The 23,619-nt window shown below is 48.7% G+C and overlaps 2 protein-coding genes across 3 annotated transcripts; both read left to right on the top strand.

Annotated features, from left to right (window-relative positions):
• Positions 1–248: 248 nt before the first annotated feature.
• On the top strand, positions 249–16,832 carry pxnb (paxillin b). Of its 2 annotated transcripts, none has more exons than XM_066690172.1 (11): positions 249–395; positions 700–932; positions 1,130–1,224; positions 1,894–2,030; positions 3,669–3,864; positions 4,043–4,178; positions 10,294–10,470; positions 10,667–10,840; positions 11,458–11,539; positions 11,892–12,040; positions 12,337–16,832. In XM_066690172.1, exons 1-11 carry the CDS (start codon positions 287–289, stop codon positions 12,601–12,603), a joined length of 1,755 nt encoding a protein of 584 aa, XP_066546269.1. In that variant the 5' UTR covers positions 249–286; the 3' UTR covers positions 12,604–16,832. The 2 variants fall into 2 exon arrangements, with proteins under 2 accessions (XP_066546269.1, XP_066546268.1); XM_066690171.1 differs by having other exon boundaries at positions 4,043–4,190.
• Positions 16,833–17,920: 1,088 nt separating this feature from the next.
• rplp0 (ribosomal protein, large, P0) lies at positions 17,921–22,924 on the top strand. The gene is made up of 8 exons (XM_066690170.1): positions 17,921–18,020; positions 19,256–19,363; positions 20,122–20,297; positions 20,646–20,733; positions 21,099–21,245; positions 21,993–22,178; positions 22,405–22,545; positions 22,725–22,924. The coding sequence occupies exons 2-8, from the start codon at positions 19,310–19,312 to the stop codon at positions 22,875–22,877; spliced, it is 945 nt and encodes a 314-aa protein (XP_066546267.1). The 5' UTR covers positions 17,921–18,020; positions 19,256–19,309; the 3' UTR covers positions 22,878–22,924.
• The last annotated feature ends 695 nt before the right edge of the window (positions 22,925–23,619 follow it).

The raw sequence follows: 23,619 nt of genomic DNA, 5'->3' as shown, positions 1-23,619 counted from the left end.
CTGACACGGTTATTGTCACTGTGGTGTTGGGCCCGGACATTGTGTCATAGCCGGGCTTGGAGCCGTTCGCACGGGGAGAGGGTCCTGCTGTGGCAGGGGAGAGGGCGAGCTTGAGTCACTGTGTTTCTCAACACTTTGCGAAATACATCTTCAGTATTGACAAACCTCCGTTCTCAGGAAAGCAGAGTTTCCTTTAAGAACCTGTATAGTATTGTACTGAGTCATACAGCAGGTAGTGTGTGTGTGTGTGTGTGTGTGTGTGTGTGTGTAGGGATATGTGAGAGAGATGCAGGCGTGTGACTCAGGCAGGCAGTCCTATAGTGACTGGAGAGCTGCAGGTAATAACACAGACGGCTACAGGAATCCCTGTCCTCAAGCTACAGCCTGCTATGCTGGTATGTGGTGTGAGCAAGCAAGGGGGGCTGGGCGGGACTCTGTACTTCTCTGAGGCTGTGCCAGAGCTGCTGGGTTGTTTTGCTGCTGTAAGCGTTTGTTCGTTGAGCGTCAGTGTTGGATAATTCTCTGTGCTGAGACCACAGGGTTGCAGAGGAGTTTGGGCAGCCATTGCACAGTGGTTCAGTATGGTCTTATCGATGTTCTAGTTGCTGCTCCAGTTGTTATCATTGTTGCTGCCCTCTGGTCAGAAGTCTAGAGGCCCACTGACTGTGCGTCTCTCTCTCTCTCTCTCTCTCTCCCCAGATGCCCTGCTAGCTGACCTTGAGTCGACGACCTCGCACATCTCGAAGCGGCCTGTGTTCCTGTCCGAGGAGGCCCCCTACTCGTACCCCACTGGGGGGCCCACTTACCAGGACATTGCCCCGCCCCCTGTACCCCCCCCGCCCTCCGTGGAGGCGCTCAACGGCACCGTACTTGACCCCGCTGATGCCTGGCCCTCGCAGCCCCCCCCCGCCTCCCACTACTCCCCCTCGCAGGTCAGTCACTGTTGAGCTGTGCAGGAGCTGTCCCTGTTGAGCTGTGTTGTACCTGTAGATATACCTCTAATTAACCCCCCGTGTTGTGTTGTAGTGTGGCAGTAACTGTAACACTACCTTAGTGCAGCTGTGTAGAAGGAAGTGTGACGATCAAATAGTCTCCTGATCTACACTCACTCTGTCCTCACTGTCCTCAGTCTTACAGCTCCATAGTGAAGGGAGTGTCCTCAGGGTCCCAGGACAGCAGCAGCAGCCCCCCCCCATCTCACAGCGAAGAGGACCACGTCTACAGGTAACTGGAGCAGTGGGGTTGGCAGAAGAGACTTTGTGTAGCCTGTGTATGTGTGTGTGTGTCTTTATTTGTTAATTTGTTTATTTATGTATGAATTATGTAATGACTGTCTCAGTGACTGGGGTGGGGTGCCGTCTGAAAAACGAGGAGAGGGAAGAGTGTGTCTCTCTCGCTCTGTCTGTTTCTCTCTTCCTGTTTTTCTCTGCCCTTCAGTCTCTACTTCTGTCTTTCTCTCTCTCCCACTATGGCTCTCTCAACTCTTTCAGTCTCCTCTCTCCCTCTCCTATCAGTTGCCCAGTTCTGCAGGCCTAAGTGTAACCTGTCACTGCAGTGGCTGCCCAGAGTCTCTGGTTTCTTGTACGCTCAGTTATTGTGGTGAGATATTCCTGTGCTGACGCAGCACCAGATCTGTGTCTCGGTTCCCTTTATATCTCTGTGTCTGTCCTCGTGGTGGTCCGTGGCATCGGTGTTGTGCTGTTCTGTTCGTGTGCCATCTGTTGTGCTGCACAAAACCCCCTCCCCCGCATGCTAATTAATGCCGTGGCGCTAATGCAGTCCGGCCCGGTGTGGACTGCGGGTTATAATTGACTCCTGACGGGCTCCTTTTTCACTGGCTGTGGGCCTCTGTCTGTCGGCACTCTCTCTCACCCTCTTTCCTTCTCTCTGCAGTTTTCCTAACAAGCAGAAGCCAGGTGACTCGGTGGCAGCGATGAGCTCGTCTCTGGGCAGTAACCTGTCGGAGCTGGACCGGCTGCTGCTGGAGCTCAATGCAGTACAGCACAGTGCACCCTCCTTCCCCACCACAGGTACTACACCCCCCCCCCCCCCTGCCGTGTGTGTGTGTTGTGTGAAGTTTGTACCGTGTTGGCTGTACAAACAGCTGTTCCTTCTCTCCCTCCCCATAGTGTGGAGGAGGACAGACAGGCTGGGATTCAGTTTAGCAAGTTGCTTCCACTTCCCTGCAGGCCGTTCTTGCACAATTACAATTGTAATCGCTGTTAAGTCCCAAGATGCTAAAACTCAATCCTTCAATTTCACCAGAGGCAGAGGAGGAAGAAGGGGAGGGGGACAGTTTAAGCACACACCCAGACGTGCACACGTCGACCTTGTGCCGATACAGACAAGCACACAGCTGCACCAACACGCACCGAAGAGTCAAATGCTTAGACGCCAATACACACACGCACTGCATGCACACACCAGCACACGGAGATTCAGACGCACAATGAACACGTGATAAAACACACAGGACGGCACGCTACCTTAACACGCACACACACACACACATTTGTGCGCGCTCTCTCTCTCAGCTAAAAACTGGCGCAGACTTGCCCATGTGTGTCTGTCCACTCCCAGTATGGATGGTGACATTAGTAACAATGCAGTTTTGACTGCCTATCCCTCCACTGCTGATCTCTGGCCCTCAGGGCTACAGTTAACGGGAACGTGGGTCAAACTCTGTGAGAACTGCAGCCCACAGAGTTATTTTCGATCTGATTCTGTGTCTGTGGCTTTCACAGCTTCCTTCATCCGCTCTGCTAGTTTGCTTCATGCTCCAGCTGGCCGGCCTACAGTTTAAATTACACAAGTTACTGCTGATTGAAAAATAAATGCTGCAAAGAAAAACAGTTGATTTTCATTCTCTCCACTGGAACTTGTACTTGAATCTGTGGTCCCCGAGACCCCTGTTGCCACCTAATAAGTCAGCAGGGCGAGTGCCTGGTTTGAGCATGTGCTGTGTGTGTGACTGTGCGGGCAGTGAGGTTGCGCGCTGTGCCAGCGGGAGTGGTGTTGCTGCAGCATGGTGACAACAGGGTTAATGGTTAAGGAAGTCAGGCAAGAGCCAAAGTGGATAAGGGAGGTTTAGAGTGTGATAAGGAGGGGGAGAGAGTGAGAGAGATGTTTACAGGAGTGACTTGCTCAGTTCCTGCTGCTGCTCCCCCCAGACAGGGAGTGCCCCGTACAGAGTGACTGGGCAGGTCTGGAGTGGAGGTGTGAGTGGTGGGGGTTGCACTAAACCAGGCTGTTACTCAGCCAGTCATCACATCACTGTACGTCAGCCTGCGGTGGGAGGGGGGATTAGGCCCAGGAGTCGTGCAGTGGTTACCAAGGTGTGGCGCGAGTTGAGCAGGGTGACAGCTGCTACACTCACGGCCGGTTTCTTGTTTATATGTCTCTGTCAGTCATCAGAACTTCTGACCATTCTGGCTGTGGGGCTCAAATCCCCCCTCCCTGGAATAGAATGGCATGGAGCAGAATAGTATAGAATATAATATAATGGGATAGATTGCAGTGGGACAGGATGAAATGCAGTGGAACAGATGGAATGGGATGAGAGAGGTTGGGATGGTATGACGTCTCATTGAGAAGAGCAGAAGGCAGTGGCACAGCAGGGAACTGGAGCCACAGCTTTCTGACGCTGCGCTTCCCCTCTCTGCCTGCAGAGGACTCCGTGCCCGCCGTGCCCTCCTGCAGCACCACCCACTATGCCGGCCAGGAGAACGGGGGCGGCTCGCTGGGTAAGGCCGGCCCCCCAACCAAGGACAAGCCCAAACGCAGCGGGGGGAGGGGCATTGAGGACGTACGGCCCAGCGTGGAGAGCCTGCTGGATGAGCTGGAGAGCTCCGTGCCCAACCCCACGTAAGGACAAATAATTTAATGTTTTGCTTTTGAGTTTTGGAATGATGTATTTGTTTCATATAATCAGTTAATTACACATCTCACCTCCGCCCTTCACCAAATCCTAAAACTGTCCTGAATGTGCTGGATCTTTGGCACGAGCCCTCGCTCACCTCTTGTCTGTGCGTCTTATCTGCAGGCCCACCACCTCGGTGGTGCATTCTGAGGTGACGGATGGACAGAGGGACACCCCCACACAGCAGCAGGCACGGATATCAGCATCTTCGGCCACACGCGAGCTGGACGAGCTCATGGCCTCACTGTCTGACTTCAAGGTGCAGAGCAACGTGAGTCCCCAGCCAAGGAGTGGGCAGAACACACAGACACACTCAGTGGTGTATTTAGTCGGGGGGAGGGCATGACAATTACAAAAACAATTCGTGATTCTTTTGCAGGTCGGAGCTCCCCACTCAGGATTCAAACAGTGCACCTCAGCAGTTCTTCTGAGTGCTGCAGTACAGTGTTATGTCCGCTATGCCTAATAGGCGGATCTCCTGATGCGTAAAGCTTAATACTGAGGGTTGTTTAACATTCCAGTCACGACGGGAATGGGATCGATCATTCAGTGTGTTAAAACTACTGAAAACATATTTCTGCTCCACTGTGACTGAAGAAAGACTTTATGGGCTAGTGCACCTGTACATAAATTAGGACCTCAAACTAATTTACAGAGATGTTATTGATGAATTCGGGTGTCGCAACAAGAGACTTGTATTCACAAAAAAAACTCCTAAATCAGCAGTGGAAACGGCTGATTCCAATGAAGACGCATATTTCTAGCAAGCACACAAATCGAACGTGCATCCTCATCCGTTTCAATAACTGAGCTCCACCGAAATAGATCTCTGATAAGCACCAGACAATGGTTGATATGTTTTTTTGCCGTATGTGTCCCATAGTGATGTGCAAAGCTATGTTTGAGTCACAATCTGCCTGATTTCATGAATAGTTGACGTACTTTTTAAGTTGAAAAACTTCCCCCTGGCATCTGTCTTGTGGCTTGTTTAATTCTGGACACACCTTCTCAAGAAATTCAGCAATAAATTCCCTTCTTTCCAGAATATCATTTATTCATAAATCACTTACTGGAACTGTAGTAGTTTATATTCGTTTATAATAGTTTATAATACTAGTGTTTATTTTAGTGTGTGTTTAAGAAATGAGTGCTAAAAATGGTACACATGCACAAAGTCAGACACACGCACACACACAGGTCAGAAGCCAGACCAGCTGGTGCGCACACAGGTCGTTTGCAGTCTCCTGAGGACTATTTGTGTGTCAGCCCTGCTGCATTCACAGCATTGGGGCTGAGAGCAGTCCTGCAAACGGTGTGTGTTTTCTCTTCCCTGCAGTGTGCATTCTGTCGGTCTTCTTTCTTTCCCTCTGTTTTCCTTACACCCTCTCCCTTCCTGTCTTTTCTTTTTTCCCTTTTTTCCCCCCCTCCTCCTCCTCCTCCTCTTTCGTTCCTGCACTCAGCCCAGCTCTGTGGGGTCTCTGAACTCTGACTCATTTCTGGACACCACTGACCTCCTGCTGACCAACAGTCTGGGGGTCACCACAGCTGCCCCTGCTTCCCCCTCCTCTTCCCCCAAGCCCCTCTCTGCCATCATGCCCCCTCCCCCAAGAGACTCCCCTCTGCCTCGCACCCCCAGCCCCCTGGCACCCCTCCACATTGACGAGGAAGGGATTGCAGCCGGCGCTCCCAAAACGACACCCAAGGTCACCACCCCAACCTGCCTGACCTCCAACCTTCCTCTCACGGGGCTGCCCTGGCTGGTGACAGCCATGTCCCCACAATCCCGGTCTCAGTTAGCGACTCTGGCACCTGAGAGCCGTGACCCCAGTGACCCAGAAGTGATCATCGACGTCTCGGCCACCATGCTGAGCTCGCGTCTGGACTCCCTGGTGGTACTCTCTGAGGCGCCTTCCTCCACCCTGGCTCCCCTCTGCCCCGCCACCACTGACGATCCGAAGGGGAAGTCTGTGGATAAGAAGAGGCCTGATTCCCCCCCTCCTTCACCGGAGCCCTCCCTGGATGAGGCTCTGGACAGGCTGCTGGCCATGAGCTGTGAGCCTGAGAGAGTGGGGGAGGGGGGGGAGCTGAAGGAACCGCTGCAGGAAGTACTGGAGGAGACGGTGGTGGCTGTGGAGCGGTCAGCAGTGTGCCCGGACACTAGGAGAGTTCAGAAAGACCAACCGGAGGAGAGAGAGAAGGAGAGCGAGAGGGAGGAAGTGGCAGTGTGGGTTAGGACGGGCCAGCCCTCTGAGCCTAGGCTGGAGATCCTGGAAAATGGCAACGCTGGGATGGAGATCGGGAGCTGGCACCCCAGGATGCCGCCCCATGGCCAGGAGCTGCTCTGGGGTGACACCTGCACCCCCCCCAGAGAACAGGCCTCCCCCACGGGCACCGACTCCCCCCTGGACCTGCCTCTGCTGGAGACCCCCGTAATGGAGAGAGTCTCTGCATCTGGACAGGCAGGCCCCACTCCCCCTCCCCCCACCACAGACCCCAGCGTGACAAATCATGGCTGGATTTATAAATGCCTATATATAGGATTGCTTCCCCCCACCCAAAATTTAATAACAGACATGGTTTAATAATTTGTGAGGCGTTATTTAATCATTATAATTGTTAGTTAATTGGGGTGCATTCAAAAACTTGTAGCCATTGCCACAGTGTGCTATGGCACAACTGACTAAACAATCAGTTCATAAATAATTACATAGAACACAAACAGACCAAGGTGTACGTGAACAGATCCAGCAGCAGGCTTGTCCCTGGGTGCCTGGGGCAGAGTTAATCCTTTCTTGCACGTTTGAGGCCCTCCTTGTTGATTGGCATATGTGCCACACCCAGTCAGAGCTTTCACCTGCTCACTGATTGCCCATTACTCGCTGGTGCCCCATCTCTTATTCTGTATGATCTGCATTATTGAAGGACAGTGGCTTGATACAATAAACTGGCCTTTGCGCTCCGCGGGGCAGTGGGTAATGTTGGATGTGGCCTAGGCCACAAGCTTTCAGTCTCGGCCAAGCGCGCACTGGATGGAGAGGAGGAGGGGCCTGGGATCAATTGGTGTGACTGAGTGTCTGATTTGATTGGTTTATTTTAACCTGCATGGCTTGCAGCATCCATGGTGTTGGGGAGCCCCCTGCGTTTGTTTGAGAACATTTTTCTAACTGCAGTTTGTTGTGAATTGGTCACAGCACTCTCGATCCAGTTGGGGAAGAGGTTGGTGTCCCTTTTTTGTCTTGCTCCGCTTTATCGCAGCGGAGCTGTAAAGCATCCCCCAGAACAGCACCCTCCTGGCACTGCAGTACCACTGTCTGTGTCCCCAATCAGGAGAGAGAGAGCGCTATAGGAGAGGAAGGAGAGAGATGGTGAGGCAGCTAGAGAATAAGAGGGAGAGATTTTACAATTGAAAAATAATGGGTTTTAAATAATTATATTATAATAATTAAGATTCAAACCTTTATTTAACCAGGTATGGACATTGAGAAAAAAAATCTAATTTAAAATGCCAATAAGAGTTTTTTGTACTAACAAGGGAGCAGTCACTTGTACAAAAGTAGCATGTGCTTCGCTGCCCTGCACTGCTGGGAAGGGCATTCTGGACTGGAACGGACTGGAGATAACTGGAACAGATTACGTTGCAATTAAGTGGAATTGACTGGGCTCTGGTCCTGTCCACTGGAGTAGAATAGACATTAATGGCATGAACTGGCCTAGAGTGGACCGGACTGTGGCTGCTGTGAAGTACACTGGAACGCAATGCAGAGAGTTCTTGGCGTGACTTGGATTGATCTATCTGTGAGTGTGCATGTGTGCACATGTCTTCTGACCACAGTCTCTCTTCCTCTGATACTGACTGGTGCCTTTTACTGTACCTTTCCTGTGGTGGTATGTGCTTGTGATTGTGCGTGTTTGGCGTGCTCAGATCAAGTCCGTCATCAAGCGCACCAAGGAGACAACCAACGTTCACCCCATGATCCGGGATGGTCAGCAACGCAGGAAGCTGGGCCCGATCATCTTCCACAAGACCCGCTCACAGGACCGGCTGATCGAGGAGCTGCAGGGCCGTCTGGGCATCGCCAGCCGCCCTGAGCGGTGGACAGACCGGCAGGATGACTGGCTGACCGAGGGCGTGATCGTCATGTCCAAACCCGCACGCTTGGGGCAGGAGTGTGGGGGTGTTGAGGTCGACAAGGTAGAAAGGAGAAGAAGGCTTTCGGGTGTGGGGGCCCTGGGAGTTGAACATTTTTATTTTTTTGTACTTTGAGAGATGTGCACGAAGGAAACCTAGGAGAATTGTGGTTCTCAGGTTTTGATTTAATTAATGAAATTGATGTATTTTAAGACGGGTTGAAGATGCATGTGTTTCTTCTGGTAAGATGTCCCCCCTCTGGGTGTCTTGAGTCATGTATATCTCATTAGTGCAGGAGCCTCACTGTGCAGTTGTGGCTAGTAACTGTGGCTGTTTTTATTTTTTCCTCTTTGTTTGGTATCGGCAGAGTATTTATACTCGCAGTACAGTTAATACGCAGTCTGAAAAACTGCTAACCAGAGAATTCTCTTGACTTTCATTTTCTCTCCTGCTACCCTTCTCCCTCTCTTCCTTTTCATCCCTCCCTCTCTCTGTCTCTCTCTTCCTCAGATTATAATCCCTCCAGAGTCGCCCATCCCTCAGAGGAAGGTCTTTCCCCCCTCTCATTCCCCCCCAGCACCCCGCCGTCCCCCCACCAAAGCCGAGGAGTCCAGGAAGCCCCCCCCCGCCACCGCCAAACCCCAGTCCCCCCTGCCCTTGCCCCTGCCCCCTCCCCCGCCGCCTCCCCTCCCACATCAGCCCCCGCCGCTCCAGGCCCCCTACCCGCCCCCCCTGCCTCCCTGCCCTCCTCCTGTCCGCTGGAACCCCCCCAGGGACAAATACCAGAACCTGCCCTCCTATCCTTCCTATCTGTACCCCCCCCAGCCTGCCCAGCACCCTCCCTTCCTCCACCCAGTCACCCCAGCCCTGCAGCCAGCCCCCCAACCACCCCCCCAGCCCCTGCGCCCCCCCACGCCAAAGGCTGTGGTGTCTATAGCCTGTCAGACTGATGAGGACCCCTTCTTTCCGCCAATGCAGGCATGGAACAATCCTTTTTCTTTTTTTCCCTTGTTCCCCTCCCCCCATCTTTTTATTTCTGTAGTTCTTGTGTCACACTTTCACACCAGCACACTCTAACTGCCCGGCCTGTGTTTACTGAGTGAGAGCCCTGGGTGGCGTTTTGTTTTATATATTTATTTATAAACCTAGGGTTAATCCTAATAACCATTCCAGCCAATTAAGCAATTAAGATCCAAAGGGAGGAGAGACAACCAGTATTCCCTTCTGGTTCTCCCCTCCAGTATTGGAAGTGACCCTTCAATACACCTCAGCATCCCTACCCCTTCTGCAGCCCCTGGGTTGATGACTATGCCCTTCCCTCCACAGAGGCTCGCACCGTCCCCTGTCCTCTGGCACGACCACACTCTCTCCACCTGCCAGCCCCCCACCCCGCCCCTGGGTGACAAGGCAAGAGGCCCCTCCCTCTTCTTCCTCAGCATGCGACTGCCGTTTGCCAATCACAAGATAATGGCCAGAGTTGCTCCTGATCGTACATGCGTGTGCACATGCACGTATGCACGTATGCATGTGTGTGTGTGTCTGTGCAAATAGTCTGTGTTTTAAATCATCGCAGAAGCTTGGAGGCCATACTGAAGCTCCCCCCAGAGGCTGTTGCGTTGGGTTGTGTTGCATAGCAGGTTGTGCACACTGCATTGCCTGTACAGCTAAAGCAGTTCATTTGTTTGATTTGAATGATCTCTTTGTTTCTTTCATCTCCCAGGTTGCAGGTCTGGGCCTATGTGCTGTTTTTTTTTTTTTAATAATCCCGTGTGTCTCGGCATCAAATAAACCTCAGGAAAGCAACACTGTGTGCTTGATTGACAAGACTAGAGGGACGGTGCTTTTCTTGTGGTGGCCCGCGTTGCCGTGTTTTATGGTGTTTGGGTTTGTGTGCTCGGGGGATTTTAACATCCCTTTCATGGTGTGAGGAGATGTTCTTGGGCAGTTTGGTTAAGAGAACCGTGAAACTTTATTTATTCTATTGATGCCTCTTTCTTCTGCAGCCCATGATTTTCTGTCGATTCCTGGAAATTAGGGTTTTGCTGAAAATGCTGAAAACTAAGAGAATTCACAACTCTAGTTGTTGGGAGCAGCGACTTCAGGATCTGTTTGTTGGTTTGTTTGTAGATTTGGTGCAGCAGAACGTCTCCTGAATCCTCTCTTACCTGATGCACTCTTGCCTGACACATCTCTCCCTCCATCTTTCTCTTTTCCCCCTCTCTCTTTCACTCCCTCTCCCTCTCAGATCATGGCTCAGGGGAAGGGTGCAGGAGGAGGAGGGGGATCCCCGACCGGAGCCCCCAAACCTGGGAACAAGCTGGACAACATGCTGGGCAGCTTGCAGTCCGACCTGAACCGGCTGGGAGTCCAGACAGTGGCCAAGGGTGTCTGCGGGGCCTGCAAGAAACCCATCGCTGGACAGGTCAGCTGCCCGGAGACTGCAAAGGCTCCAAAGCATTACAAAAGGAGATAAAAATGATTTAATAGAAACTATAATAATAAGAACCATGTATGCAGGAATGGGAAATATTTATTTTAAAAAAATGACAGTTATGTTTTATCTTTCCCTTTCTTTTTCTCTTTCTCTCCATCTGTCTGTCTTTCTCTCTCCCCCACAGGTGGTGACGGCAATGGGCAGGACGTGGCACCCCGAGCACTTTGTGTGCACACACTGCCAGGAGGAGATCGGCTCCAGGAACTTCTTTGAGCGTGACGGGCAGCCCTACTGCGAGCGGGACTACCACAACCTGTTCTCCCCCCGATGCCACTATTGCAACGGGCCCATACTGGATGTGAGTGTTGGGGGTGGGGTTCTCTCTCTCTCTCTCTCTCTCTCACTTGTGGATGAATTGCAGCTAAATTAACTCAGTGAGTCATTGTTTATTATGATTTTAAATTCTACTCTAGCACACAATATGATATCATTGTTCTTTACAACGAAAAGGTTATAAAAAAATAATACATTCTTAGAGCACAATGTCTTTCAGTGGCTATTGTTTAAGTGTTCTGGAATCCAGGAGCAGTGGAAAACATGAGCTAATCCCAGCATCCCACTCCCTCACACTCCCTAACCTCCCCACCCGGCACAGACCCAGTGTAGGACCCTGCTCCCCCTAGAGGTAGCGCAGTGCTATAACTACGTAGAGAGGCCATTGATACCAGTGGGGAAATATACAGAGCACTATGGATATATGATGTGTGACATGATCGAGGGAAATCAACCTGTTTTGTTTTAAAGTTTTGCACTCTGTACGCTCTTTAAAACTCCCCTCTCTCTATCTCTGTCCCGCTTTCCTCTCCCCCCCCCCCCCCCCCCTTTCCCTCCCTGCACCCTGCTCTGTTGCCCCCCACCACCCCCTCTCTGAGCATGCCATGTTGACCAGCACCTCTGTTGATTCTGTTTGTGCAGAAAGTGGTGACGGCCCTGGACCGGACCTGGCACCCTGAGCACTTCTTCTGCGCCCAGTGTGGGGCGTTCTTTGGCCCAGAAGGTAACCCAACTCCCGGTCCAGCGTTCCACTGCCAGCCCTGTGAGGGTTAAGCTCTGTTGCCAGTTGCAGGTGGCTCACACCCGTTACAGACATAGCCACCCTGGGCTCCTTTTTATAACTGAGATTGAACTAATTTCAGTTTAGTTAGTATCAGGTTCATTTTTTTTGGTTCGAGTTTAGTAGGTTTGGTTTGAGTTTAGTTTTAAGTTTAGTTGCAGGAGAGTGCGAGCCAGTATCCTTGTTGCGTGACCTGAAATGGGCAGATCAGGCCCTCTAGGCACGGGCAGCATAACTGCAATGCTTGAGTGCATGTGAGGATCAGGCAGTGAGTGGGATGTTCCGCCCCCTGCAGGTTTCCATGAGAAGGATGGGAAGGCCTACTGTAGGAAGGACTACTTCGACATGTTCGCCCCCAAGTGCGGTGGCTGCGCCCGCGCCATCCTGGAGAACTACATCTCGGCCCTGAACGCGCTGTGGCACCCAGAGTGCTTTGTCTGCCGGGTGAGTAGAAGGGGAGAGGAGGAGGAGGGGAGAAGAAGGGTAGATAGGAGAATGAGGGGACGGGAGTAGAGGGGGAGCAGAAGGGTCCCTGGTGGAGAAGTGGGGTCAAGGACATGAGTTTCAAAAGTGAGAGGAAATTGTAGACATTAGAATGAGAGAGGGGAAATGCAGAAATACAAGAAAAAGCAACTGACTCTTTTGTCCCTTTCTCCTCTCCTCAACTTGTCTCCCCATGCTCCTTTTCACTTCTCTCTCTCTCGTCCCTGTCTTGTCCCCTCTCTCCTCTCCTCCCCCAGGAGTGCTTCACCCCTTTCGTGAACGGCAGCTTCTTCGAGCACGATGGGCAGCCCTACTGCGAGGTGCACTACCATGAGCGCCGCGGCTCGCTCTGCTCCGGATGCCAGAAGCCCATTACAGGCCGCTGCATCACCGCCATGGCACGCAAGTTCCACCCCGAGCACTTCGTCTGTGCCTTCTGCCTCAAGCAGCTCAACAAGGGCACCTTCAAGGAGCAGAACGACAAGCCCTACTGCCAGAGTTGCTTCGTCAAACTCTTCAGCTAGAGCAGAGAGGAGGATGGGCAGGGGGCAAAGGAGGGAGGAGGGGACTTGCAGACATGCCAGGACAAGAGAGGAGGAGGAGACAGGCAGGAAGGAGGAGCAAGAGGGGGAGGGGGGAGGCAGACAGGTGGGGACAAGATTGATAGGCAGGGAGGAGGAGGATGGGAATAGGGGAAGGGGTTGGATGAGAAAGGAGGAGGGGAGGAGAGCCACTAGAAGACCAGGCCATTCACTACAAACGCCAATCCACACAACTCCAGCACACAACCAACGACACCTCCTACCCCCCCTCCCCAGCCTGATACTGATCCCGCCTCTGCAGCCTGTCTGTCTCCGTCTGTCTAAGGTGAAGGGAGGAGCTGTCCGTCTCTGCATGCAGTCTACATTCAATGCCACACACTCGGAGACATGCACTCACCGACACACACCCACACATATTCAGAGAGATGCACACCCACATACACACACCGACTCACACCAGCACAAGAGAGAGACGCACGAATACATACACACTCAGACACTTGGTGTCTCTATTTTTTTATAGTGAGATTTATTTTTACAACACAGACCAGAGCTCAAATTTCTGTCAGCCAAGTGGTGTCTGTCTCTCTCTCTCTGTCTCTATCTCTGTTTGTCTCTCACACGAAAATCAAAGGTGCATTTTTACAGCTTGGTAAAGTATATATCGGGACAATATTTTTGTAAACTTTTTCTATAGATTTTTTTTTTTCTTAAATTAAAAATACAAAACCTAAAATCACATCTACAAATACATATATAGATAGATTGATAGATAAATATACAGATAGAGGTTTGGATCCAAATATATATACAAATATAAAGATCTGTAGGAGTGGCTGACCAGTGTTTTTGGAAAAGTTCTGACCACAAGCCAGAGGCTGTGCTTGTCAAGACATTTTTAATCCAACATATCTAAATATCTCATTCTGTGCTACCCCCCCCTCCTCCCCCAGAGAGAGAGTTCTCAAACCCCATACAGTTGCAGCCTATATATATTTATGTTGAGTTTGATTTTCGTTTTAGTTTAAAGTTTATCTTTAGGGTTGTGGGCATCATTTGGTTTTGTTGTGGGGGGTGATTTGTCTTTTTCAATATCACAAATGGGGCAGGGCTTATATCTGGATTGACAGCCCTGACCACCTACTTGACCTGATATCACTAGCAATAATAGTGTAAGGTGAATTTTTTTTTTTTTTTTTTTAATTATTTTTATTTTAAAGTAATTTTATCTTTGGAATAAAAATATCAATTCTGGTCTCTTTCACCATCTCTTTCTCTTCCTCTGTTTTGCTCTCTCTCCCTCTTTATTATATTATTAATTACTGTTAAGCATCTATTTCATACAAGAACTCCCTAAGTGTGGGCATGTTTCTTTAACCTCTGGTGTTTTTTTTTTTTTACATAGAACGTACAGCTGGGGAATGTGTAACACACATGCAGGGTCCTGCCGTTTTAAAATGAGCAGTCCAGTCGCTAGAAGCACCATGTGTATGCTTTGCCAACACCAAGCACAAAATTAAGTAGGCATTAACAGCTCAGCATTTGGAAAAACCTCAGGCCTGTGCATCATGTGGGGCTGGACACAGACGCTCAGAGATAAACATTTTTTGGAGGATTTGTTATTTGGGAAGGGTCAGGAGGGGCTTAGGGTAAGCGATGCTCATTGTAATATTTCGGCGCTCTGTGTGTGTGTGTGTGTCGGAGATTTTAATCGGAGAACCACTTTTTTTTTTTCTACTGTGCTGTCTAACAAGCTGTTTTTAACATTTAAAGAATCAGTCCTATCGTCCGCTGTGATGTAATATGGAAGACTGGTCTCTTAACCTTCTGAAGGGATGGTCGTCGTGGAGACGCCTGTGACATCACTGTATGACACTGAGGGCACTACTCTGTCCAGGCGTCTCCTAGGTAACTGACAGGAGGCTGGGGAGATTCTAGAACTGCTGTTTTTGTTTTTGTTTTTTAACTCTATACAAAATATTTCTGGCTTTGCCTGTCTGTAAAGATTTTGTTGCCATTGCTTATAAAAATGGCCATTTGATTCATTGTGGATAATTGTATCTTTATAACGCAAGTCTTAAGAATTGAGTTGATGATTTGCTTTTTTTTCCTTTTTATTTAGTTTCACTTTTTTTTTTTTAAGTGGGAATTCATGGAAAGGGCTTTATGTGATGTGATGCAGTGTGAGTTATGGGGGGGGGCAAGATTTCCTGTAGAAATTAGGATTCATTTAAACACAAAGATTGGGAGTGAGACTAGGTATTACACTCTCTGCTGCCACTCTGCCAGGCAGGTCTGGGAGGGAGCCTCAGCCAGTTAACTGGTTCCCTCCCTGAAATCACGGTCGGTCTCCAGCACACTGGAGCCCTTGTGCTTGATCTCCAAGAGGAGGAGTGAAAACGGAACCGCATTTCCACAAGATATTGGACTGTTTTTTGTTTTTTGTTTTTTAGCTCAGAAAGGTTTTGACACCATCAGGTCAAAGTTATATTTAACAATTTTATTTCAGCCAAGTTTGGCTTTTTTTTTTTGGTTTTGGCACTTGCGATAAATACAGTGTTTCATACAATGGACTATGAAAGTCAAGTGTTACATTTTCATACCCATCTCACTGGAAGCTCAAACCAAGACTAGTTGGAAACAGATTTTCACCCAGATGATGCAGATAGGGTTAATTATTTTGGACAAATAATAAACTTTATGTAACTAAAACTGCAACTCAGCCTTTTCAATACAGGAAATGTTACATGCTGTAAATAAAGCTGTTATAGTTTTTTTTTGTTTTCCTTTACTTTTAAAAATCTAATCAGTGCTTGTGCCAAAATATATCAATGCAAAAATAAGTCTTTAACACTGTTGAGCAGTTCAGTTTGCTGGTCAGGCTGCGTCTGCCTGCTGCAAGCGGATTGGTCAGGCTATTGTGATGTCATTGGAACATGGTGTAAGCCCCTCCCCCCTCCATTTGGTTAATTTCAGGTTCTGCTGGAAGAGCAGTGTATATCAGGGGATGGGATTGGTTGGCTCCTGTTCCAAAGAGGGTGGAGTCTGTGGAAAGGGGGAGGAGCTGCCCTGTTCCATTTTTTTATTTTATTTTTTCCTTCTTTTTTGTGTTGTGTTTTTCTGTCCCATATGAGCCCTCGGGTTACAGTTACTGTTGTCTGGCTCATCCCAGCTGTGCACCTCAATGACGAGTCATTTCTGACCATTAATTGTGCTTTTCTAGTGCCAAATCACCAATTAGATGTATTTATCACATACATGGAACTAAATTCTATTCATAGAGGTGAGTGAGTGGACTGTATTTGATGGGGGGTTGGGGCAGGGAATGCAAGAAACTCACTGTAAATGGGACAGGATTTTGCTCACTCTCTTTGGCTCTGGAGGAGGTTAGAATTTATTTCAAATGTGTATCTACATGTATAACTATACACACAATATATGACCCTCATTGTAGCACCCAGTCTGTGGGCAGTGACACTGGCAGTCAGTTATGCTGGGTGGGTGTAATCCAATTTCCTGTTCTGAGGCCTTACTCTTCTCCAGGGTTGGGGCTTCAGAGCACAGTCTCTGCAGGCCCATGTTTGTCAACCCTGTCTGCAAGTTCTTGGGGTCCCTCTGTTTCCCAGTCCTCTGCCCTGAGCCCTTAATTGGTTAATTAAACCTGTTATCCACTTCACCACTGTAGCCCTTTCCCCTTCCCGTGTCTGATGCAGGTGATGCTTTAAAGAGACCTATAGATAAATCGATCTATACATGTATTTCAAAACCTGTTGGACTGTGAACATCACGGGCTGGATTGGAAGAACACTCGTGTAGGGCTTTTTGTTTGGCACCTTTGTCTCGGTTATTGTTGACCCTACTGTACTGGACTGGTGGAGGTGCTATCAAAGCTTTACGGTGTAACCAGCGTTTACATCGCGTCACATCAAATTAATCTCCTTGTTTTACCAAAGGGAACCATTATAAAACAGACTAGACAGTTTCATTTGATTTTCATCATGTTTTGGTTCATTTTTCTCTGAAAGTGAAGTTCATTGTTAATCCATTTGACTGTGTTCTGGTTCTTTTCTCATCTCCTGCAGATGATGTAATGGCTTTCTTTGTATTATTTAGTTTTTTGTTAATTGTTTGTCTGTGAAGCTGATTGCCGATGCTTTTAAGTTTATGTGATTATGCCAATAATAAAAAAAAAAAACAATGTTACTACCAAAGGTGTGATTTGTCTATTTATTGTTGTTGTTGTTGTTGTAGGGACAATTTTATTTTATTTGGTACATTTTAAAACAGCCACAGGTACACATTACATGTATTGCTTCCAGGATACAGATCTGGCATGTATAATAACAAATGCATTAGACAGTGAAGAAGCAGCCAGCATCACTGTAGCACAAACACGCTTGTTTACCTGAAACTACTGGAGAACATGTGAGCGCAGCCTCTCTGCGTCCCACAGGAGAGGGGTCTTCAAGAGGAGCATGTTTCTCTTTCGGTAGGGGGACACAACATATTTATAAAGGCGAGTCTTTATATAAAATAATCATATGCTTTTATTCGGACACCCTGTCCATTATGAGGCTGATTGACATGACGGGACTAGCCAGCGTGCACCCTAGTCAACATTTCAAATCAGATTCAGCATTGTTTGCGCTTGATTCTTAACTGATATCCAAAAATATGAATTTTAAAGCAGATCACAAATTCAGATAATGCCATTGCCAAACCAGAAGGCGCCAGACAATCCCAGACACTGACGGACATACACTGCCAGTGGTGATGTTAGCTTGTACGCAAGTTTACTATATATGGACCAAAGATGAGGCTGCGACACTGCCGACCACCACGACCGTACAGTGCAGCGCAAGCAGAGTCGTCGCCCAGATCATCTTTGTTGGTGGGACATAATAATATAATTTGGGTATTACATGCCTTTCATTTATCAATGTTTTTAATGTTATGCAAGTTGTAGGGGGGGAAAGACAACCAGGCTATGTATTTTACTTTTTTAATTTCATTTACACGTATTAAAATTAAATTCATGAATAATATTACAGGTGAGGTTATATAGAGTACTAGCAACAAGCGTATCCAACGTTATTTATTTAATTATGCAATTTTATTATTATTATTATTATTATTAGTTTTAATAGTTTAATTCAAGCCAGAAAAATTGACTACAAACCTAATTGGACGCACTACAAGATCTCGTTTCTGATATAATTTCCAGTGGCGTTCCTTCCGTTTCCTGCTTTGGAAGCCTCCAAGATGATCGACACAGAAGTCACCCAATCACCTGCCACCTCTCTGCTTCATCTCTCTCTCTGATTGGCTTCCTGGCCTCGTATAAATACTCTGCTCACAGACGTAACTTCCTCTTTCTTTCACGGAGTCCTGACCGTGAGGTAAAGTATGATTCGGCGCGTACAGTCTCCGAACACATAAATAGCGATTTAACTGTCACAGTCCTGCCTGGATGCGCCCATCGGCTGTGCGATTGTACCGTCTCAGTCGGCGTGTGAGATTTGTGTGGATGAAGATGTCCGGGTGGTCCCCGCCGAGCGGTTTCCTCGGGTGGGGTGGTCGGGGCCTAGTGAGACGCCACGCCGCTGCACGTCTCCGTGTGCGGATGCTGGGGAGCCTGTATTGTGAGATCGCTCTTATATTTGTCTTTCCATTGCGCTGTACAGTATTGTAGGTCGTTGCGCTGGTTGAGACTATTTTCCCTGTGTATAGTAATGTATTCGCTTTAGATTTCCCTCCAAAAAGAGCCTTTAATATGCATGTGAGGTACTATAAAGGCCCTGAGAAAATGTGTATATAAGTTAATGTATCCTGCAGTTAAGCCTGTATGTATAGAATTGAGAAACTCTACCACTTGTATAAAATTTAATGCGGTTTATGTCGTCCTGTTGTGGATTTAACACGCGGACCCAGTTAATCAAAACGTGACGTGATTGCTTTCGGTTGTCTTCATGAACAGAATCAAAACATTTTCTACACGTCACAATGCAGTTTATGATTGCTGAAGAGACTGCGTACATCTAGAAATGACGTAATTGAGGGCTCGGGTCGCAATCTACTTTATACTGAAGTTTGATTAGCACTCACTGACCTGTTCTGAAGAGCTATAATACAGGTCTGAGTTCACTGTATCCTATCTCTTATTAACTGCAATTTGGGACAATTATACTTAATTGTGTATCCAATGAATATGGTGTGTACTGAAGCTACTGGTGCAAGAGGACTCTACAGCTGCTTTATAAGGCTTTCTGTCCTGCTTCGTTTCAGCTGACCTCTCAATTGAATTGAAATATGCGTTTTGACTTCAGTTGTCAAAAAGTTGGGGGAGTGTTTGAAATGTCATTTTAAAAATGTTAAAGCATTTTTGGATCAATTAATTGCTGAAGAATCTTCCTCATACCCTCCCTGTGAGGAAGACGCAGGTTAAGTTCCAGTGCAGCCGTGCGGTGCTGTCCTGGCGTTCCCCCTGCGCAGAGCCACTCGTTTCCTACTATCCCTGTCACTCTTGCTCTCCACGGGCGGCAGGGACGCTGGTCTCGCACACTGACACACTCTTGGAGGAATAACTTTTATCTGAATGCCAGATAACCAACACTTTTTCTCTCCCTACCTGCAGTTGACACCTTGTCTTTAAACCAGCTGTGCAGCGATCCTTGGAAGCACTGTCAAGATGCCCAGGGAAGACAGGGCTACGTGGAAGTCCAACTATTTTATGAAAATCATCGTAAGTCCTGTCTTTTGGAGAACCACAATTTTAAATTCAAGATTAAGGTCAGATGAGACCAGCAGATTAAAGGAAGGGTGTAAACCCCCCAGAATAGGCTGTCACTGATGCACAGAACTTGACTGCACACTCCTTGGGGTAAAATTTACTAAACTTTAGTAGGATGTGGTAGTTTGCAGGCTTTGACTTTTGGTTCCATTTTGATTATAGTAAAGCCTAATTTCACATTTGACTAATGAGATTAAACCTGGACATCTGTAGAAGGTGTATTTTTAACCAGTAAAGTGCTCCCTCTCCTGTGGAAGTATGCATTTAAAAGCCAGAAAATTGAAGGAAATCTGTGTAATAAGTTGGAAGTTGACTTTGACCAAATGGGCGCAGGTTAAGTTCCAGTGCAGCCGTGCGGTGCTGTCCTGGCGTTCCCCCTGCGCAGAGCCACTCGTTTCCTACTATCCCTGTCACTCTTGCTCTCCACGGGCGGCAGGGACGCTGGTCTCGCACAAGTCCCTATCCTGCGCTCCTTGGGGTGTCTGTCAAGCAGCTCTTAGCCCTCTAATACTCCCTCATGGGTTCCTCAAGAGTAGCACAACCCAGATTGTAGAACTGTCATTACTATTAGTTAGTAGATGCCTTCCTAATCTAGGGTGATGCAATGTGTAGTCTATACCATCAATTAAACTCGTAGATGCAATTTAAATTGTACATGATGTTGGTGGCATGAAAACATAGATGTTTATAGTCTACCCCCCCCTCTATAGCAACTGCTGGATGACTACCCAAAGTGCTTCATTGTGGGTGCGGACAATGTGGGATCCAAGCAGATGCAGACGATCCGTCTGTCCCTGCGGGGAAAGGCCGTGGTGCTGATGGGCAAGAACACCATGATGCGCAAAGCCATCCGTGGACACCTGGAGAACAACCCCGCTCTGGAGAAGTGAGTATTGCATTGTGTGGACTCCAGGGTTCTGTACTTCTGTCAGTTTGACTCCAGTTAAGACTGAACACGCTCTTGCATTTCCCTGCTCTTGCATGATTGCTGCTCACACCGGTGCTGTGTGGAGACGTCCGTGAGGAAGACGCAGGTTAAGTTCCAGTGCAGCTGTGTGGTGCTGTCCTGGCGTTCCCCCTGCGCAGAGCCACTCGTTTCCTACTATCCCTGTCACTCTTGCTCTCCACGGGCGGCAGGGACGCTGGTCTCGCACACTGCCCCTCGAGCCCACTTCTGCCCTGTAGGAGATTGTCTTTGGCGCGGCCTCCCTAATTTCCCCTCCCTTTGCCCCAGGCTGCTGCCACACATCCGTGGGAACGTGGGCTTCGTGTTCACCAAGGAGGATCTGACCGAGATCAGGGACATGCTGCTGGCCAACAAGGTGAGTGTGCAGGTTAAGCTCCAAGTTCTCCCTCTCTTGGGAGTATTTAAAAGCCTGTAATGCTAAGGAAATCTGAAACTGGCGCTGATGCCAGGCTAAGTGTGCAGTTTGCGTGGGGTGAAACTTTTAACGACAATGGGCGCAGGTTAAGTTCCAGTGCAGCCGTGCGGTGCTGTCCTGGCGTTCCCCCTGCGCAGAGCCACTCGTTTCCTACTATCCCTGTCACTCTTGCTCTCCACGGGCGGCAGGGACGCTGGTCTCGCACACTTCCAAAGGAATAGTCTGAATGTCAAATGTCTTTTGCTGAAGAATAACTTGTCTCTGGATGCCTGGTAACCCCACTCTCTCTCCCAAACACCCTCCAGGTGCCAGCAGCGGCGCGTGCAGGTGCCATCGCTCCCTGTGAGGTGACTGTGCCGGCGCAGAACACTGGGCTGGGCCCCGAGAAAACCTCCTTCTTCCAGGCCCTTGGTATCACCACCAAGATCTCCAGGGGTACCATTGAAATCCTGGTGAGGCATTCTGGGAGAATGGAATATTCTGTTCACTTCTGATATCTTATTAGCACGAGTCACATTAGCAATATTGACAACATGGAGTACCTTGAGAAACTGGGAGAGGATTCAAATTCAATCGGAGCACAGTACTGCATAGAATATGTTCATTTTACCCAAACGCATACCTATAAATGGTAAAACCAGAGAAACGGATTATTTTGCAGTGGTCTCAAGAGCTGTATATGCTGTTAAACTAGAATGGTTTAATGCTGGCTGTGACTATTAATTTCCAACAATACAAAGTATCATAAGTAAATGTATATAATTGTAGCAATGAAAGTTGCATTTTAGAAACTTTAATCCAGCTCATGTGTAGTTAGGCTAAATTTAGCCAGGCTCATGCAGTCGGTACCTCTGGATCTTGAGTATTTAAAAGCCTGTACTGCTAAGGGAATCTGAAACTGGTGCAGTCTGTTGGTGGGGTGAGGCACTTGAGCTGGTGTTGGGAGCCAACTGATTAACGACAATGGGCGCAGGTTAAGTTCCAGTGCAGCCGTGCGGTGCTGTCCTGGCGTTCCCCCTGCGCAGAGCCACTCGTTTCCTACTATCCCTGTCACTCTTGCTCTCCACGGGCGGCAGGGACGCTGGTCTCGCACACTCTTCCAGAGGAATAGTCTCAGTGTCAAATGTCTCTGGATGCCTGGTAACCCCACTCTCTCTAGCTTCTGTAGCCACCTTTAACCCCCCTCTCTCGTCCCTCAGAGCGACGTGCAGCTGATCAAGACTGGAGACAAGGTGGGCGCCAGCGAGGCCACGCTGCTCAATATGCTGAACATCTCGCCCTTCTCCTTCGGCCTGATCATCCAGCAGGTGTATGACAACGGCAGCGTCTACAGCCCTGAGGTTCTGGACATCACTGAGGACACCCTGCACCAGCGCTTCCTGGAGGTACAGAGTGGGGGACTGAGGGAGGTTGTGGGTGTGAAAGTGGACAGGCAAGGAGAGTAGGATGTGTGAGATCTATGGCCGAGGGTGTCGACCCTGAGGTATTCTCCTCATACAGATGGGTTCTCAACGCCGCAGTTCTCCTGTGAAAGGTGTTGTGAAATGGGCTGCCTGCTTCATTGACCGATCGGCCTGCCTCTGTAACCCTGTGGGTGCTGGTCTCTTGCAGGGCGTGAGGAACGTGGCCAGTGTGTGCCTGGAGATCGGGTACCCCACTGTGGCCTCCCTCCCCCACTCCATCATCAACGGCTACAAGAGAGTCCTGGCCATCGCGATGGAGACAGACTACTCCTTCCCCCTGGCTGATAAGGTGAGACGCCCCAGCGTACCCCTGAACAGTCTCCACAGCCCCGAACACTGAGGCTCAGACTGAACTCTATAAATGTACTGTAGCTCTCGGGTCCAGGGCTGCAGACCCTACTGTACTGTCTCTCCAGCAAATTGGCACCTTGGTGCTATGCAGTGTACTGACCTCTCTGTCCCCCCCAGGTCAAAGCTTTCCTGGCTGACCCCACAGCCTTTGCTGTCGCCGCCCCAGTGGCTGCAGCTGAAACTGCAGCTGCCACCCCCGCTGCCAAGGAGGAGGTGAAGGAGGAGTCCGAGGAGTCTGACGACGACATGGGCTTCGGGCTGTTCGACTAGGGACCCCTGTGAGAAACGGCAATCAATAAAGTCACCCAAATACCCCAGTCACTGTGTGCGTCTCCTAATTTACACCCCCAGCGTCCCTCAGTTCTGCCACTCTGGTCTGCCCAACTGCACTCCCTTAATGTGGATTTCATTGCAGGAGAGGACTTTGTGTTTTTTATTCTTTCTGCTTTACATGATTGGAAACTGTAATAAATACACTACTGTAAGAAAACGTTTCCATGTGCAACAATAACAAATATTTGCTCTTTATTATTATTATGGTAATCAAGATATGTGCTAGTAGATATGTATTTTAAATGCCATAACTTGACACCCTTATTACTCTTACTACAGATTTGTAACTGCAAACAACACTTTTTGCCGTATTAATTTACTTATTAGACGCCCTTAACCAGGGCAAGTTACAGTTGAAACAAAATACACACGTTTCGCGATTAATCGTACAGTAACAGCAGCTACAATAAATCAGATAAGTTAACTAAAGTGTGCACGTAAAGGCGTTTATGGACAAATTAACGCCTTTTACACTATGGAAACCCAGATCTGCTGTATTGATTGATTTATTCATTCAATTAACTTGTAAATGGACACGTTAACTGAATCGTGTTCGCCTTCACACTGATTGTCTCTGCGGGGCTGTTCTACAACAGACTGCACCCCATTCACAAAACACAGCCTGAAACACCGGCCAGTTGTTCATACAATATTAATAACATCGGCTGCTACCGATCCG

Source organism: Amia ocellicauda, chromosome 17 (assembly GCF_036373705.1).
Source record: "Amia ocellicauda isolate fAmiCal2 chromosome 17, fAmiCal2.hap1, whole genome shotgun sequence".
NCBI lineage: Eukaryota > Metazoa > Chordata > Actinopteri > Amiiformes > Amiidae > Amia > Amia ocellicauda.
This window is presented reverse-complemented; position numbering and strand designations above follow the sequence as displayed.

What these genes read in the sequence shown, in the direction of transcription:
- pxnb (XM_066690171.1), top strand. Translation starts at nt 287, where the DNA reads ATGCAGGCGTGTGACTCAGGCAGGCAGTCCTATAGTGACTGGAGAGCT. An exon ending in AGCTCCGTGCCCAACCCCAC is followed by an intron (nt 3,865 to 4,042) that starts GTAAGGACAAAT and finishes TCTTATCTGCAG; the next exon opens with GCCCACCACCTCGGTGGTGC. An exon ending in GCAACGGGCCCATACTGGAT is followed by an intron (nt 10,841 to 11,457) that starts GTGAGTGTTGGG and finishes CTGTTTGTGCAG; the next exon opens with AAAGTGGTGACGGCCCTGGA.
- rplp0 (XM_066690170.1), top strand. Translation starts at nt 19,310, where the DNA reads ATGCCCAGGGAAGACAGGGCTACGTGGAAGTCCAACTATTTTATGAAA. An exon ending in TGCACCAGCGCTTCCTGGAG is followed by an intron (nt 22,179 to 22,404) that starts GTACAGAGTGGG and finishes GGTCTCTTGCAG; the next exon opens with GGCGTGAGGAACGTGGCCAG. An exon ending in CCTTCCCCCTGGCTGATAAG is followed by an intron (nt 22,546 to 22,724) that starts GTGAGACGCCCC and finishes TGTCCCCCCCAG; the next exon opens with GTCAAAGCTTTCCTGGCTGA.